The following is a 19,186-nucleotide window of genomic DNA, read 5'->3' as shown; positions in this document are numbered from 1 at the left end:
TTTAGATCTAAAACTCGGAACAGCTTTTGATTTTCTGCCGAAAAATATTCATACAAAATCTCGTAACTTTCACACACTAAAATGACAACCATCCTTTATGCTCGTTTCGAAAGTGACTTTTCTGTCCCATCATACACGCTGTATGTTGGATCAGTAAGTAAATTGTAAAAAGATCTTTAAAACATTAAATTAAAAAATCCTACAAGAACCTGAGTAGTAAATGAACAAAGCTACAATAAATTCTTAATAAACGTTACCCCTCGTCATTACAAAGCCACACGACTTGCATACAAACAATGTAAAAACAAATAATATTTATTCCAAAACATTTTTTTCATCAATTAACCAGTGCAAGGGTCGGAGCGAGTTGAACTTGCTCGAATGCATTTTTCAATTTTAATGCGGCCGTGGCTCGTGCCTGAAACGGGCCGCTGATTTTATGATATCTTGTTTTTATGATGGTTTTTATCGTTCGTACATAACTGGAAAGTTTTATTGTGCGGCCTTTATATTTTCAGGCGCTTTATCGCTATGGATAACATCGAGCTGATTCCATGCAAGGGTATGGAAATGTAAGTCGTAAGCAATTATTCTTTGATATTGCTTGTTATTTGGTAACTAAAATGTAATTAAAATCGTTCTTAGTCTTATTATTTTGTAAGACAAATTGAATATCTAATGTTGTTAACCGATTTTCAAGAGATGGCGGAAAAAAAGCGGCGGAAAAACCGAGGTGATCATCAACTCCCGCGGACATCCGCAACACCAGAGGAACAGCAGGTTATATAAGCTCGCTTCTTGTCGAACTGATTTGGAAATACCGCCGAGGACAAACCTTTTCACAACGCGGCCGTACGTGGCATTACTCTAGAACCGCACTATGGAGGAATGCCAGCCATCTAGAAGGTGTGGATGATACTTAACGGTCTGTCGTTCGATTCGTCATCGGCTACTCAGCAGCAGGAATCGTTACACTCTCTGTGGTATATACTATAAATACTGCAGAAGGAACTGACACCCCTCCGCAAGGCCAGATTATCAAGCCGATCGTTTGTTGAAGGAATGTAAAATGTAAATAACAAACAGTGTTAAGAACAACGCCAATATAGTTAGAAACTTCCAATAATACCAATCTATTAAAACCATTAAGTACCTAACTCCTTCCAATAATCCAAAAGATATCAGGATTAAATCTTTGTATTGATTAGTTTATGTATTCAAGATTATAAAAGGATTTCAAAATTGACGTATTCAAACACAAATCTACAACAGTCACAACAAAGGACAAGATAATAAATATACAGGAAACAAATAAACAGAGGGAAAGTAATAAATCCTTTGTCCAACATTTGCAAGATTTAAAGTGGGATCGTGAAAATTCTCTGCAAGAGCTAGAGGGGTTGCCATGCGAATATAGTCTGTATTGCCAGCAGCATCCTTCTAAATCACCGTGGGCCCGCTCGGGGCCATAAACCATGCATTCAGAGATCATCGCTGCTTCCTTCACACGCGGTAATTGGTAGACGTTTCAACACTTACCACCTAGTACAGACAGCACATTTCTTGTACTAGAAGTCAGGACAAAACATTTTAAATTATTGTAATAAACAATCGTTAGCATATTTTATATTATTAAATATCGTAGACAAATAAGTATTTAAATTAATATATGGTTTATTACGTGGATTCTTATCCCAAACTGCCATTGCACACTTAGAAAATTAAAAGTAATCTTCCCAACAACACTCAATACTACAAATTTATTCTTAATCAGTAAAAGTTACATTTATTTCTAGCACCCAAAGTATTTATATTATAGAAGAAAAAAAAAATGTTTTTTTTTCAGTTAAGCTGATTTTAAAAATGCTGGCCACCGTACATGTAAACACAGACAACAATATAATGAGTATTGGGAGACAATTGTTGCGCTTTGCTCGACAACAGCACAATGAAATTGCTAAATCAAGTACCTACGATATTAGGCACATTATTTATGACCGTTATACATTTTGTGAACGCAGTGTCACTTCCCGCTATAGACTGTACAGTCAGATTTCCTTATTATATTTAGAAAATTCTGATATAAAAAAAAAATCCGCATATTTCTGTAAACTTTCAAATAGATGTTTCTGGAACGATGTCTTGCGGAACGCTTGACAAAAGCCTAAACTTTGGAATTATATGATGACAAAGAATAGAATTATTAAATTAACCATGCACAAGTTTATTTTAAAAGAATGTAACGGATTTTTAAATGCCGCTAAAATTTAAAAAATTACATTATACCATACAATTAAGGTCTAATTTATGTATACAAGTAAGATATCGGTACCCGCGAATTTATCTGCGCTATTGATATATAAGTAATAGCGCAAGTCAGGCAGCGTGCGCCATAAAATTCATAATAATAGGTATCAATAAGTTTCGAGCCATTTCCTCTGGATATAAACTGCACTACCTTAATTAAAGGTTTATCTTCCTACGAGCGCACTGTGAACTACGTCCGCCTATAAAAACACTTACAGTTAGGACATGTTCACACTTAAAACTAAAATAAAAAAACTGTTTTTTTTTGTTGTGTTTATAACTTCGCGTACTAAAAATACTGTACTACTATATACTTCAAAAAAGTAATTACAAGAATACATTTAAGAAAAGTAATTATAAATGCAGACGGATTGGAAGATGTAAGAGCCAAACAATAATTTAAGTAGTAATTAAAACAACTTACTAATAACTAATAATAGAAAACAAAATCTTAGTACTTCCAATACAGGTAAGTACAACTTAGTCTAGAACGGACCTTACAAGGTGTATGGAGAAGAAGTAAATCGTTACAAGCTATAGTGCGGCGGTCGACCGGACGCGGCAGGTGCTACCGAGGGTTCAACCGGGTTCATCCCCCCTTGCGTCACACCCCGCCGCCGCGCCCTCCGCGCTCCCAGCATCCGCGCAAACCCGTTCCTCTAATAATATAAGGTAGAAATGAAAGATTAATGAGAGCAACTAGTGCACGCCTCTTTCACTCGTATCTAGTGAGGAGCTCGAATTATATCGATCTAAGTTATTTTGTTTAATTACTTAAGACTAATAATAAATACATTAATTTTCTTGATATAATGAAATGGTCCGTTACGCGACAAATTTCCTAGAAAATCTTTTTAGAAAAAACAAGTATTCAACAGAAACAAACTAAAACATTTTAATATAGTAAAGTCTATTTACTATCTCAACTAAAAATGTCAAACTAGACATTAACATTAATAATTATTGAAAGTGTTTAATTATGAAATATTAAGAACAGTTTAAGAAGAACCAACAACAAAAAATATAATCGTTTGTCTTATACCTCGCAAAATTCTCTCTCATATTTGTCACTTAAATTAGCCCCTTCATGTTCAAAACAAATCTTTGAAATAACGTAAGTCTTTATCGGATCATAGAAAAAAAAGTATCGATAGATAACTGGCACATCACTATAGACAACAAGAGCCGATCACGGGCGCAATGAAGACCGCCCAGATAAAATATTAGCCGCGGCCCGCGAGCCGGTAGCCGCGCGATGACAGTCGCATTGTGCGCAGGAATGCCCGCGCCCGCGCCTGCGCCTGCGCAGGATACCCCGACCTGACATCTATGTATCGTAGACATATCTATAGATACTATCAATATAAGTTGCTCTTCAAATGTGGGTAGACGGAGATATAAATACCAAGCTTTTTATAACCGATTTGACCAGTTGTGTAATTTTTAAAATTCAAAGTTTGGGTTTTTAATATGTACGTTTATTTCCATCTGACCGCAGTGTTAACATAAAAGTTCGATTATTTATACAGTTTTTTTTATATTACAGCAAAATTAATTGCAACTTTATTCTTTATAACTTTATTATTATTGAATAAACTTTACTCGAAATCGTACTTCTTACTATTTTTTTTCTTGCTAATGGATGGATGGATGGATGGATGGAGGTTTCTTTGTAGGTGTCTCCGGACAGCTGAACGGATCTTGATGAAATGGTAGAGATGTAGAACATAGTCTGGAAGAACACATAGACTACTTATTAAGTTTTTGTATAAAATCCGCGCGGACGGATTCGCGGGCGACAGCTAGTATTATATATTTCTATCGAAATAAAAGGATAATAATTTATAAAGACATATGAAAGAACCCCACTCATCTGAACACATAAGAGTACACCAGCCTTATTTATCTCAGATACAAATGTAATCAACGCATATTAATCATACGCTTAATTTTTCGAAGAAGGTAGTAATTTTGAGAGAATCTTAATTGCTATAGTTCTAACTGCTATCTGATCAACCAGAGTTGTTGCCTCATTAATCATCCATAACAAATGAACTTACAAAAATAATAGGTATAGGATTAAAAATTGCCTACAGGTTAACATAAAAACAGTCAGAAGAAAAAAAAGAAGCGTGATACAGTGATAACGGGGTAAACACCAATACTGTTAAACTTTCGCCAGTAATATAAAATTCCACAAGAGAATTAGAAAGACAGATTACAGACAAATGCAAAGGTTTTATTGAATAAGAACGTCAAAGTAAATTCATAACATGTTAGAACTTTGGCTGGCCACCTTTCTCTGTACAGAAGAATTGACTTGGGTGTTCGACAATAACACAAAAACAAGCCTAAAGGAAAAAAATAACCAACAAAATTACCACTTGTAAAACTAAGTAAAAAGACTGATGCGATACCATTTAGATAATCAAGATGCAATTCGTCAGTGAAGCTTGACTGTGGAAAGAAAACGAGGTCATTGACCAGCACGCTCTCTTTCCCCAACAAATATGACCTGCACCTCCTTACCGGGATGTGGTGCAATTAATTGCATATTAACACGAGCGAGATAAAACAAAGATGCACATGACCGAGCGCACGGTACCTACTACTGTATCCACACAGTTACAACTGAGCCACCTGATTGTCGGCTGATTGATGAACACAGATCCCATCTAGTTAACGAACTGATTAACCTCCTTGATTGTATGAATTATACTCCACCTGACATATTTAGCTGCGGTCATATTTTTAAAAATCGCATATGTGTAACAAAGTAATAAGAATTCAGATTTACTATTTTGTAATCTGTTGCAGTTTCGGCGAAAACAGTTATTTTCTCATAGAGTTATTTTCTCAGTTATTTTCTCAAGAGAGTTGCTTTAAATAACTAATCCATACTAATGAGATCGCCACAACATGTAAGAATATGTTACGCCAATTTCTGTTTCTGTGTCTCATGCGCGCTTCCCCATGCAATAATTACTAAAATAGCATAATTTTAATGGGTAAGATGACACATAAATTCAAGTGTATAATAAAATAAAAACAAAATTTGTAATTGACATAAAACATTCTGGTTATTGAGTGCATATCAAATAATTCATTAATTGCATACAAACCATAAGAACAATCAAGATCTCCGCAAATAACAAACTATTGCGATTGTACATTGCAATTTTTCAAATAACGAGCATCTTGGTAAACAATAGACAAAGTGCAGCAGAGATCGCGCAGCTAGCACTCTATTGTTTGTGGCGGGTGATAGCATTTCACCTGCCTTATCGAGATGCGGACACTTCGCTCGCCTCGCCTCCAAGATTATTGTTAATTGTCCGTATGTACGCTGGTCACGCTTTCTCGTATCAACATCTGCGGCGGCATCAAAGTGTTGAATTTGCACCAAAACTTTAATACCCCTGATATGTGTCCGTTTGTGTCGGATTACTGGAACATTCAAGACAACCTTATTACATTGTTAAATTGTTACTGTTTTAAATATTAGGTTGGGTTCCATACATACTAATAATTTAAACTTGGCTATTAAAAACATATTTTCTATGTCTTTTTGTAATTTTCTGAAATTGTTCTAAGGCCTTAATTATTGAGACATCGTTCTGATGTTCAGAACGCACACAAATACGGCTTTTAACCAAATATACCATATCAAAGTAGTGAAATTATTCTACATAACGAATGCAGCATTTATAGTTAAACAAAGAAAAGAACATCAACAGCATGTAGAGCGGGGCATAACAACGTGTTAAACATGATGATGCTAAATTTACGGCGCAATCAAATTTCACATTGCGCAAGCTGTCCGTTATGAAGTGCGAACGTAATTAAGCGCCTCTGATACACTTATTCTCAAACTTTTGTTACGCATTCTAACGTGTTGGCATTGCATTTGAAAAAACTACTAAAAATGTACAGGGGTCGAATATTTGCGATATGCGTTGTCATCGGCAAAATTCGTATTAGGTTGAAACGCGTGCGTTAAATACAGTAACAAATTTTGACATATTTTGTCGATGACGTTACGAAATCGCATATTGCAAATATTCTTGATAGACCCTCAAATCTTAAAAAATAATCTTGACTTTCTCCATTTAATCCTTCCGTGAATTTGTAATTTTTGTTAGTTAAATTTTAATTTAACAGTTAACTAATGATTAGCTATAAATCTTAATGCATTCCTTTGATATTGTTTTTTTAGCATGCACTTCTTTCAATGCAGCATTTTTGTGTGAGGAAGTGTGAGGAACATTGTCTTAGTGCCTTCATAGAAAAGGTTATGTCGAGTCATTCACAAGATGAACTGTAGTAGTTTGGAAATCGCTACTGTGCAGCAATTATGGCATACGTTATTATATTAACTTAAGGAAAGATTGCTCTTGATACGCTAAGAATAATTAGAGCATCACTATATAAAACAATCACTGAGCCCCGTATGTTGCGGAATGCTACAGACGTTTCCCTTTTTATTTCTGCGAAGATTCGCGAGTTCAATCGTAAACCAATTAACTAAGTTATATAAGTTAATCTCATAATTGAAAATTGTTTAACTCGTGTTTTACGGTTTTCTCATTTCCTATGACAACGAAATTTGAAGAAAAAAACATTTTTAACTGAAACATTTCCGTTAAAACAACTTCTAAATTTATTAATTTCTTTTGGTGTAAGAATAAGTTAAAAACTGTTCAAACAAACATAATTTACTCGTACATGTTATTGATTTATGCATGAAATATTCCATGTCAATATGCACACATTCATGCAACAGATGAAACCGGACGAAACGCTAGTATTTAATTAGGAATGATCTGCGCTGATTCAGAGCGCGAACAGTTAGTCGTAAAGTTGCAAGACGCCGTCCGCCGTCCACGAGCGCAATAACGATAAATTTGATCACGTGCCGGATATCGCGGCCGATCTACAACATCACTTTTTATGACCTCAACTTATCTATCTGCCGGCATAGACATCTTAAGTTATCTACGAGTCTTAGGTCATACTGCGATAATTTATTTATTGGTAATTGAAAATACAGTTTATAGTAGGAACTGAGAAAACGATGAATACAGATTTAAGGCGATAGGAATTGCGATACGTAATACGAAAAGTCTAAAAGTAATAAAATAAAAATGTTACCTCAATTAGTGTTTTATTACTCAAGGGAAGATAATTTAGAGAATAGGTACGTCGGCTGAGTTAAAGTTTCTAAATAATTGAAAAGTAAATGAAAAACAAGCACCGCCAAATAACACATGCAGAACTATTCCTACCAGTGCGTAAAAGTTAGTTGGAGACGGAGTTATAAAATACCAAATCACTCTATTATTCTAAATTGTTAAATAAATAAGTAGAGTAGAAACTTTTAATGAACAAACAATAAAGCAGAGGCGTGTTGCTGTAAATTAAGGAGAAGTTCGGATCCCGACGACCCGGGTAACCGGAGCAAGGTCCAGTTGAAATGAGGAGAATATCGATCATTATAAATTTCCAGTCGGCGCGCTAACGGCGGCCGCGCACGCGACCCGCAGCAAAGACTAAGCTTCGCAGACAGGAACAAAACCAAATTCCAGTAGGTACTTATAGTTCAATTTACTATATTTGTACATAAAAATATTCTTCTCGTTAACTCCTCTGCAATCTATGTAAAAACTAGTATCGTTAGGGCAATAGCTTTAAGGTACTCAACGACAAAAGACCGAATTTTTTGGTGAATTTAATTTTAAGCTGTGGTTTTTGGCAGGAATTACACAGTTAGGTTAAGAAATCAAACGCTGAATGTCTAAGCAACAACAAAATCTAAGAAGGATAAAAAACGTAAATAAGCCATGAAGACAATCAGCGTGACATCAGCGCCGATAAGCGCAGTCGTGACGAAACCCATATCGACGTTATCTCTTCAAGCAGACTGCACTGACTATTTGTTACAGTCAACGTTATTATTAGTCATTATTCTTCAACTTACAGTTCATGTAAATTGAATAGTCCTAAGTAAGCCTTTTTATACTACAGCAAACATATATTTTAGTAGCTGACCATTTAAGAAGTGCATAGGCATTTTGCGTATCTCATCTTTGGCAGCATAACGCTGCGCAGATTGCTCCGTGCTTCCTCACCGTCTATAGATCACTGCGCTTGCTCTCCATACTAGCCTACAACCGATAGAAATTAACCACTTACAACCATACACGCTAATTCAAGCTTTGTAACATTAAATTAGAGTATAAAATTGATTGATAGAATTGAAGAAATCGCGTTTTTTCCCTAAGCGTTTAGTTTAAACCACCATTTGCCGTATTTTAGTGGCTCCGATGTCGCATAAATTCCAGCCGCTGATTAACCCTATCTGGTCGGAAGTGCGCTCGCACATTTAGACAGCGATTTATACATTCATTAGCTAAATGACCACTTTATCTTCTAATTAGGGCGATCGATTAAGCTACCGTTCTTGCCGGAGAATCGGCAAAGTTAATACAGGTCACAATATGACCGTAACACATTAATAAACAACAAAACGGCTACATAAGGCCTTTTAAAAACAGTACCAAATTTTAATTGCAATTTATTTTCTCCATGAATTGCTAAATTTTTTTCACAAAAAATCTGCGTCTGTAACAAGTAACTAATATAAAACAGTGGCAATGTCTTTCAAAAAGATCAGTTAAATCGATGTAAGCATAGAACAGTGCAAAAACAATCGCCAGGGAGAGTATCAGATAAATAAACAACCGGAATCGCAGTTCGGGACTGTGTTGCACCGGAGACCGGGGCGTAGGTCTGAACCCGAGTGTTGGTCTCTTAAACAAACCAATTCAGAGCGCAGAAACATCGCGATGCCGCGATAACTGGCTATCTATGATCGCGGCCATTGTTACCAGATCCAACCCGCCCGGCCTAATTGTCCGCGAGCAACGCGTGCCTTTTGTCTTTGAAGTAATTACTTTTATAAATCTACTAAGCGATTTACATTTCATGGCTCCGATAGCATCGGCCGTGCAAAGGTTGCGACTTTGTTCCTGTTACGCTCCAAACCACGCCATTTTCTATTAGAAAATAATTTATGGTGTGTTATTCTACAGCGGAGTGTAATTACACAGTCAGCATCTGATCTTTAAGATTACTTTTTTTTACAACAAAATAACAGTTATTATGCTATCTCATAATAATCGTTATTAATTTTTCCTACTCATTTAAAGTTATAACTGAAACGAAACTGAAAGAGAGACACAGATTAGTCAACGATATGCATGTTGTTTAAAATGTAACAAAATTCACCGGTATAAAAAAAATCCGTGTAACTATAGGAGACTGGTAACAAAACGTTATACATACCTTTTAATTGACTTTGACACCTCAGCTGGTCGATGATGCTTGTCAGTCTGTTCTCTCTCTGAACGACTAACTTCACCTCATCCTCTTCCACTTCACACTTCACTTGCACTTTATTTTGGCACACTTCCTTCACGTCACACTTAGTATCCGTTGACCCTTCATCTGAGTCTTCTAATCTTTGTCCAGTGCAATCCTCCAATATTGTTTCAGACATTATAAAGTATGTTTAAATTTAGAACTGTATAAAAAATAAATAAAACTTTAATACATTTAAACAAAGTACTATAATTGTGACCTTGAATATTCTCTAAGCAAGAATAACTTTCAGCAACTCGATTTGAAATTTAAAATTCTGAAACTGAAAAGTGGTAATAAGCACTACCACTAAGGTAACAAGAGACTTTCCTTTTTATCGTCTTTATTTTTGACCTTATTATAGAAAGGCAAGACAAAAAGCCGGTCTTATTATGTGACAACCTTTAAACCGGAACTAAATAAAACACATCTAAATTCTGGCTTTAAATTACGTAACGTCATGAACCTTTTGTATCTAAGTAACCAAAGAGAAGAATAAAATTATCACTAATGTTTAGTGCCAGAATTACTATAGATTTATTTCATACAAATCGACGACAAATACCAAATTAATAACCCATGGTCAAAGACCAAAATCTCTATAATGTCATCCTTGTCATTGTCTTTGAAAAAACAGAGATAAAAATATGTTTAAAAACGTGGAATTTGGTCTCAGAAATCCACGGTTAATAAGGTACACGCATGTATGTATCAATGCGTTGTTAATGATTTTGTTACCTCCGCCTAACTTTATTTATGACACATGCACGAGTCATTTGTTTCTAAGTATATCTGACATTCCTAAATAAAAGATCGTTTAATAACGAACATGGTTATTCAAACTACAATATATAAATTTCAAAATAGGTTACATATATACATTATTTAACCCTTGACACATATTGTCAAGGGTTCATATTCTATGTATTAGTATAGATTATACATTACAAAAGACAAACTTAAAAAGTCTAAAATTTAATTAGCATAACTCACTCAAACGCACAACGAAGAACTAAGAAGGTTACACTTCAAATACTTAAAGTATACGAAATATAAATAAAAAGTTTCAACGGAAAAAAAGGTAAAATCAACAGGTACGGTACAGCGGTTATCACGGCGCGCAACTGATAACTGAGGTGTCAGGTCAAACGAGCAAATGGGGCGGCACCTAGGTACGTACGGTACGATAACACGCGATAAGGGGCTCTTAACCTTCCTACGGTGGCACTTAGCGAGAAACCGTGTCATCAGGAACGAAGGGTACTCACTATGGTACACACAATTTCATTATTTAAAAATTTAAATTCTACAAGTTTTTTTAAACACGTTTACGTTTTGCTTATCAAATGAATTAACATGAATGACTAATTAGTATAAAACAATTAAATGCAAAAACTAAATTTCTGTACAAAATTAAAATACGTAGTTACGCTTACTTATTGTCAATAGAAATAAAAGATCAATATTCTGGGATTAAGAACATTAAAAATCTCTGAAAGAGAACATTACTTATTATGAACTTATGTCACTTACGAGTATAATAAAACGTCTCACGTCAACTTAGGGCGATATTTCTTTCAGGCAGATTTCCGTTGTAATCAACTATTTTATGTAAGTGAAATATTTGATGTAAGTGAAACATTTATGCAACCTAAGCTTAAAAGCAAAAGCAAATTTTATTCCTTTCATTTCTCCATAACGCAAAATAAACTTGTCCCTACAATTTGTCACAATTATCGTCGGTTCACTATTTCTCTAAACAAAACTTAGATTTAAACTATTGATTACTTATATCTATTTGTTCAGTTTAGTATTAAAAACAGGATAAATAAAACCCTAACTTAAACACAAAACACATATTAAGTACTGTCGTATAATAAGTATTTTTGGCGTTTGTCAATTATTTTTTACTTTTAAAGCGACTTTATGCGCATTGCCATTTTGACCTCTCTAAAACAAGGAAAAAGGTTTGATATGTAATTTTACAAAGAGATTTTTACTAATAATAATATTTCAGTGCGTTTTGCGTTTTTTATCTAATATATAAAATTCTCGTGTCGCGGTGTTTGAGGTTAAATTCCTCCGAAACTGCTTGACCGATTCTCATGAAATTTTGTGAGCATATTGAGTAGGTCTGAGAATCGGACAACATCTATTTTTTTCATACCCCCTATTTAGTTTTTTTTTCACTGCGCGCTGACGGAGTCGCGGGCGACAGCTAGTACATTATAAAAATAATCGAGTCGAACGCTTTGTACCCCAGTACATGCCGATATCTTCAAAGAAGCAGTGAATATACTGGTGCAAAACGTCATGTGACCCGATCGCCATTAACATCTTTGTAACCATTTCATGAAACAATATAATTCGTGTATAATGAAATGAAAACGATGTTTCTTTTTACATAAGAAATATGTTTGATCGGAAACGTTACCGGTGTAGAGTTCGGGGCAGCGTGGCTCGGCGGTCACATCGTCGTGACAGTGATAAGGCGATAAGCTGATAGCGGTGTGCTGCACCGCGCAGACAAAGGAAAACTATATCGACTTCGAGGAAACTCGATGATAAATTCATAAAGGATATTTTTACATATTACAACCATTGCAAACGTACATTGTTTGTTAATAGCACCAAACTTATCTGATCCGAAGAGGGGCGCTGCTATCGCGGTTATTTTTGTCAAAAAATATGGAAAATATATTAAATCAGTAAGTATATGACGGTAGCGTCATTTTTGCCTTGGCCTGCCATGGACTGGTCCAAGATAAGTTTATAGCAATATGTTTATTCCTCTCTTCCTTATTCCTTTTTACTTTTTACTATAGCATTGCGAACGTTGGTCAAAAATTTACCATAGAAGTTTAGAATTTACAGTTTGTTACGCTGACAATATATATATAATAAATTGAGATCACAACTTAAGTCAGGTTTAGTTTCACTTTTTCAAAACAAATCGCAAATCTTGAGGTAATTGTTCACTTTAATGGTACAAAAATACAAAACGCAAAATCGTTCACCTCGCTTATAAAAATTTTGTGTGAAACTCGAGACGCATTCAGATGACTGCGTTTTCGGTTAAATTATGAAAAGCTCCGACGTGGGAGGCGAAAGGTCGAAAGGTCGTGACCCAATACGACATTTCAAATAAACAAGTGCCAACTGACGTCACTTCTATTTGCCGGCGTGATGTAGCAATTCGGCGAGTATTTTTAGATTAGAAGCAAATGAAATCTTTTATCTGAAACTTTTTCAGTTAAAGATTTGCCGACAAAGAAATTTATTCGCCAATTGCATTAAATATCCTTTTTTATAATAAAGGTGACAAACTAGTAAGCAAGCCACTAGAATTCGAAAGAATTGCCAAGTGACCATTACATAGACGCATTAATTTGCGTTACCTTCCATTATTTAACAGAAGAGAGGACGTACATAAATTGGAATTTTCACACAAAATAAATCTCCGGCACTCACACTCTTCAGAAGAAACGCGAAATTACTTCCACTTCACACCTGTCTTCTGTTGTTCGTGGTAATTCACCAGTCGAGCCGGCTCATTGGCGCAATAGATGTTATTGCGGAATCTAAGATAGTTAGGCAATGGTGTTTTAGCAGTTTTAGGTAAATATAGCATTAATAATGAGGCGTTCTACTGTCAGAAGGTACATATAAGAAGAAAAGTCATAGGACAATGTATAATTGTATAATGTAGGTTAACATAACATTACTAATAACCTTTTTCATGCTTTAATAAAACTTTCAGAGTAATAATATCGTTCTCTAGTAGATTCCGACTGAAATAATTAGAAAAAACATTTATAAATGTCTTGAATTATTTTTATCAGACATACGGAATCTGTGTAGTTTTAAACGAATATAATATTTTTTCCTTTGATAACATCGATAACAGTGATCGATAATACGCGGCGAGCGGTGTGCGTTTTGGCTTGCGTCCACGTCTAGGAGTATTTCAGGAGCCGCCGGCCGAGGTCATGACCCTCCACCTTCTGTCCCCTTGCCCCGCCGCACCTCTCCCGCAGCGACAGAGTAGAGACGACTGAAACACGTCTTGATACTATATTAGTACTAAGAAGGTTGGCTCGTGCCGAAATGTGACATGTGTACAATTTAAAATAGCTACTGAAATTCAGTCTTTACAAGAAATGTGGTTTATGTATCATTTCATTTTCCTATTAATGTGTAGTTGGCATCAAGTTTTCGTCTTTCTCGTTGATCCATTATTCGCTATGCCAAAATGGTGTTTTGTCAAAAGTTCTTTTACTTCCTTTGAATTTAATTCAACGGCAAGAGCGTGTTGATAAACAGTTCTGTTCAGTTTCTTAAAACGCATTTTGTCAGAATAAATTGCACATAGAGACGTTTACATACCATAAAATATTTTATTTTATTATTTATTTTGATAAGAATTTACCTCGTTTCAGTTAGGAAATACAAAATCTATTATATTGACGTACAAAGCAACACAGAATGTAAGAAAGCTAAGTTTTATTTAAATTAAACATATTAAGGTCATTTAAAACTAATAAAGCAATGAAAATGGTAAGTACGAAATATTGAGAAATGGTTAAAAATGTTGAAAAAATATTTTTGGATTTAGTATTTTTTATGGAGTCACTTATTTTCAGATAGTCAAGATTCAAGCGATTTCTCTCATATTTCAATATTCAATAGTGCAGTATAATGACGTTTTAGGGTACGTACAAAACTATCCTGACCATAGTTATGATTATCATCACTACGGAAATGATCATTACGATCAGCCGACACGAAAAATACGAAAGCTGAGTCGGCATCGGAAAAAAATTCATCGAATCAACGGAGATAGATACCTGAAGAGAATCAAATACAGAAGTAGCTACGAAGATTATGATTGCAAATGTTCTTGTAGAAATTGTGCAAAATTAAAACAATGCTGCATAGAACAATGTTCTGAATGTCAAAATGGAGCGAATCTTATGTACGTTCCGTATCCAGTTCCGGTAGTAATTGATGTTCCAAGCATTATTCCTCCACTACCAATTACTCCTGTAACAACGAAAGCGCCATGTTCAACTACTACCACGACGACAACAATACAAACTACGGTACAAACTTCGTCAACACAACCACCATATTTGCCTGACGATAAACCCTGCGCAGCTTTGGCGAATTGCAAAGAAAATTATGACAAACGATACTACGTAAGAAATAATTATCAAAGACTATTATCGAATAGATTCGACGCTTATCATGATAGAGAAATAAGACCAACAGTGTCAATTTACGAATTTTCCAATAATAATAAAGCTTTAAGGCCAAAAAATCGCCCTTGGTTCTCCCAAAATGGATATTCGCCGTTACGTAATAATTTAGCAATTAAATTTGGATCAGAAATACGAAATTATAAATAAATTTAATTTAATTAAGTAAATAACGAATTAAAATATACATTTTGTACCATTAACACATCCAGTTGACCCTGAAAAAAACCTTTACCTTATTAAACGTTACGTATTCTTCTACCGCTGCCCTCAATCGAAGAAGGAGGAGACGCACAAAAAGAGAATATTTAACCTTCCTATGTATCACCTCTTCATTCAAATCCACCTCCCCTTCTCATCCTTCCCTTACAAGATAAGGGTTGGGAAGGGAAAGAGGACTAATACTAGGCCTCCGGCACCACACTCATCAGACGAAACACGGAATTACTTCCACTTCAAACCTGGCTTCTGTGTGGTCCTGGTATTTCACCGGGCGAACCGGCCAATTCGTGCAACTGATGTTGTTGTTGCTGGCGTCTACCACTGTCATATTAGTTCTGATTGACTTCGTAAAATACTAACCATGTTCTGCAAGCAAAAAAAAATGTGTATAAAGGACGTTGTATATTCCACTGAAAATTAATCTCATTATGATTTTTTTCATGAAGCATACGATTTTATTACTTTCATGTTTGACTGATTTTAGTAAGAAATTAAAATTCCACTGCCATTTTCGTTTGTGATGTTTTACTAATTTTTTGTTAGTGCTTCAAATTCATTAGGCGTTTTAATATGAAAATCGTATGACATTTATTTATTAAAATCACCTTTGTGAACTGTTGATTAAATAAAAATATGTGTGTACAATTCATTTTCAGATAATTAAGGTACAAATAATTATTTTTATTTGTCAAAGCCCAACTTCACAATACAAAACGCCTGCAACACGTTTCCACAATTCTGCAATACGAAATCGGCATCAATTTGGAATTAGTTACAATAATAAAGAAAATAAAATGAAGTTATACGGAGATAGAAAAGTAAAGATTTTGGATAAGGTATCAGATGTGAGCAGTAATGAATTCGGGTATTCAGAAGAATGTCTATGCTCTTGCAATAATTGTATAAATCCTAAGGAATGTTGTGAAGAAATGTGTGTTGCTTGTCCGGGGCCGAACGATTACAGGAAGTTACGGCCATATAATAAACCATCGGGGTTAAATCACTTAAGTATTAAGCAGTCAGGAATGATTATTCCAAGCATTATGCCATTCGGATTAAATTATCCAAAACTTTTTCCTTCATGGACAAAAGATCCAAATCTTCTGCGTCAAAACGATCTCACTTCTAGTACAGCTGCTCCTTACGTAAGGATTACTACAACATCAACAGAAACAACACCAACGACTGAAACAACTTCGGAAACAACAACGACAACCGACACAACAACAACAACAACGACCACAACAACAAGAACGACGAAAAAACCTACCACGTCCACAAAACCACCAGTTACAAAACCTATTGAAAGAAATGTCAATTTTTTCATCCCTGGTATTGAAAAAAATAAATACATGTTTGGTATTGAAGAAGTATTCCACCATGCACATGAACATATGAATAATTATGCACGCATATTAAGTACAACTAATGATCGAACCAGAAAAGGTATAAGACTAACTAAAGATATTTTTAAATCAAGCGATGTTTATCCCATTTCATTATTTATGTGAGAATTGTTTATAAATTAAAACATCAATCGATACGAAAGATTGCTCTTAGTAAAAAAAGAAGAATGGTAAATGAAGACTAGTATTTTTGCAGGCCAAATCCCACATTGGATTGTTGAACCAATCAAGATAGTTTTGTCAATTAAATAATTGTGTATTAATTAAAAATAAGATTTTATAAAATAAATTATTAAATGTAACCAATACATCAAGTTTTAAATTAAAATCTTTATACACTGCATAAGACAAGTTTATAGTAAAATCAACTGAAATAATTTACCTTACTAATTTAGATGTGTATGTAAACTTTACATTTGTGGCTTAATTTTGAGTATTTTTTTGATCTTACCAAACTTTTTAAAAGTTCTAGAGCAACCATTTCAGAAAGTAGAAAGTCCAGTAATAACATTACAATCGTCCTCGGAGTAAAAGCGTTATTATGTAAAATTCATTGAAATGTATCCCCCTGAATACACAATTTTACGTAAATCCTTTGTGAATGGTGTATTACAAAGGCTTGTTAGCTTGTATAATTCCTAACAATGCATCGATTTAACTATGGCAAAAAGAAATAATCGGTTTTCTGTCGCCGACCACCTGTGCTCCTAACATTGGAGTTAGTTGACCAAAGAAACAACTGCGAGGATGTCACACGGAACAAAATAGATTCACTATTTTCAACAGCTATATTATGAAACTGGTACGTATTATTTACCGAAATATATATCGAGAACATCTTTTTAGAGATTTATTCAACAATGTGAACTCAAAGTTTGTTATGCGTGTTTTTTCTGTGTATAAAGTTAATGCAAAATTTATATTGTTCCAATTTAGCAAAGTCTCAATTTGCAGAATAGTAATATGTTTAAATGTTTGTAACTACACAATTTGTGCAAATCATTTTTAGTAACGTGAAACGATGCTAGATTTGCTCCTTTTGATAATCCATTACGCGTAGACACATTTTTAGCCGACTTCAAAAAGAAGGAGGTTATTAAATCGACTGTATTTTTTTATGTTTCAGGTAATCAGAATTGTAACTTTTTACGTAATGTTAAAATGCATTCATTCGCATTACGATTACGGCGACTACTACAAACGATCACCGGACGATGGATATCAAAATATACCACAAATGGGTTATTTAAACAATCCCGGAATGTATCCTATATCCAACAATTATAACTACATGCCAGAAGAATGTATTTGCTCCTGCGACATTTGTTATAGCAATCCTAAAGAATGCTGCATGCAGTACTGTACGAAATGTACTGAAGAAAACCGATCCGAATTAGTATATTACCCTTATCCATATTATATAATAAATTCGCCAAGCCCTTCTATACCAAAACCAACAGAGGCTCAAATCAAAATAGAAACGACAACAACGACAACGACAACACAAGCAATAACTACAGAAACAGAAGAAGGTTTAGAACAAACATCGATAGCGAGAATGGATAATGAAGGTTTATCAGAAGATGCGATACAACATAGTGATATTAAAGAATTGTTGGAGAACGCGCGATACAACAAAAACGACGTCAAAGTAATGCTAACATCATTAAGACGTACAAAACCCAGATGGATGCCCAAATTTGGAATTGTGCCGATACCTGATCAACTGGCGGAGAATTTAATGTTAAAAATTAGGAATATGAAAGTTCTTCATCCAGAGAAGGATACACTTAGGAGAATAGAATCGATATATCCTAGATCTGAGCAGTAATAAAAATAGTATTATACAAATCGTATTTCTGTTAGCAAGTTTAAATTTTTCAGCTGTACTGAAAAATAGACTTAAATATCTATTTTAATTTTAATGAAAAAAAATTCAATTTCATTTGAACAGCAAAGCAAATATATTTCTATTAAGACAATAAGAATTTGATGAAATTTGTATTTTTTTAGTCGATTAATTATTTAAAATGAATATCGAGAAAAATCATAATAATTAGAAACCCTAATAATAGTGCCTTCAATATGTACCGAAACGTATAATTCTAATTTGGGCTGTATAAACACTACACTTATCTTCACTAATATTGATCCGACATAAATCGTATAGCATCACATCACTAGAACGCACTGCTTCAACATTGCCATAAAAATAATCACAATAAATCGATTCACGACAACCGGTTACCGGTAAACCGATTATGGTGTAATCTGTGATCGGTTAAACGTAAATTATCGGCGCGAAACAATGGGCCGCGACATGTCGGGCGAGATTTGACCTTTCCGAGCGCGTCGCGACTGCGGCCGAGTCGCGCGGGGTCACCAAACATGTATTTTTAGAGTTGAAAGTTCGAAATACGACGGTTATACGTTTGCCGCCCGGCTCGCCCGACGGCGGCGTGCGCGCATCCGGCGATCATCTCAGTATCGATGGAATTCTTGAGTTCATTTGTACGAATTACTCGTAAACACATAAATTCATACCATCTTGTACTTTTAACATTTAAGCATTAT

The 19,186-nt window shown here is 34.7% G+C and overlaps 3 protein-coding genes across 3 annotated transcripts; all 3 read left to right on the top strand.

Annotated features, from left to right (window-relative positions):
- The first annotated feature begins 14,258 nt into the window (after window positions 1-14,258).
- On the top strand, window positions 14,259-15,134 carry LOC123721580. The gene is made up of 2 exons (XM_045680677.1): window positions 14,259-14,283; window positions 14,370-15,134. The coding sequence occupies exons 1-2, from the start codon at window positions 14,275-14,277 to the stop codon at window positions 15,132-15,134; spliced, it is 774 nt and encodes a 257-aa protein (XP_045536633.1). The 5' UTR covers window positions 14,259-14,274.
- Window positions 15,135-15,757: 623 nt separating this feature from the next.
- LOC123721604 (integumentary mucin C.1-like) lies at window positions 15,758-16,723 on the top strand. The gene is made up of 2 exons (XM_045680775.1): window positions 15,758-15,785; window positions 15,863-16,723. Exons 1-2 carry the CDS (start codon window positions 15,777-15,779, stop codon window positions 16,715-16,717), a joined length of 864 nt encoding a protein of 287 aa, XP_045536731.1. The 5' UTR covers window positions 15,758-15,776; the 3' UTR covers window positions 16,718-16,723.
- A 401-nt stretch (window positions 16,724-17,124) lies between these two features.
- Window positions 17,125-18,463, top strand: LOC123721603. The gene is made up of 2 exons (XM_045680750.1): window positions 17,125-17,414; window positions 17,739-18,463. The coding sequence occupies exons 1-2, from the start codon at window positions 17,406-17,408 to the stop codon at window positions 18,441-18,443; spliced, it is 714 nt and encodes a 237-aa protein (XP_045536706.1). The 5' UTR covers window positions 17,125-17,405; the 3' UTR covers window positions 18,444-18,463.
- Window positions 18,464-19,186: the final 723 nt, after the last annotated feature.

The sequence above is a fragment of the Papilio machaon genome, chromosome 13, assembly GCF_912999745.1.
Source record: "Papilio machaon chromosome 13, ilPapMach1.1, whole genome shotgun sequence".
Lineage (NCBI taxonomy): Eukaryota > Metazoa > Arthropoda > Insecta > Lepidoptera > Papilionidae > Papilio > Papilio machaon.
The sequence above is the reverse complement of the archived record's forward strand: the minus strand, read 5'-3'. Positions and strand labels throughout refer to the sequence as shown.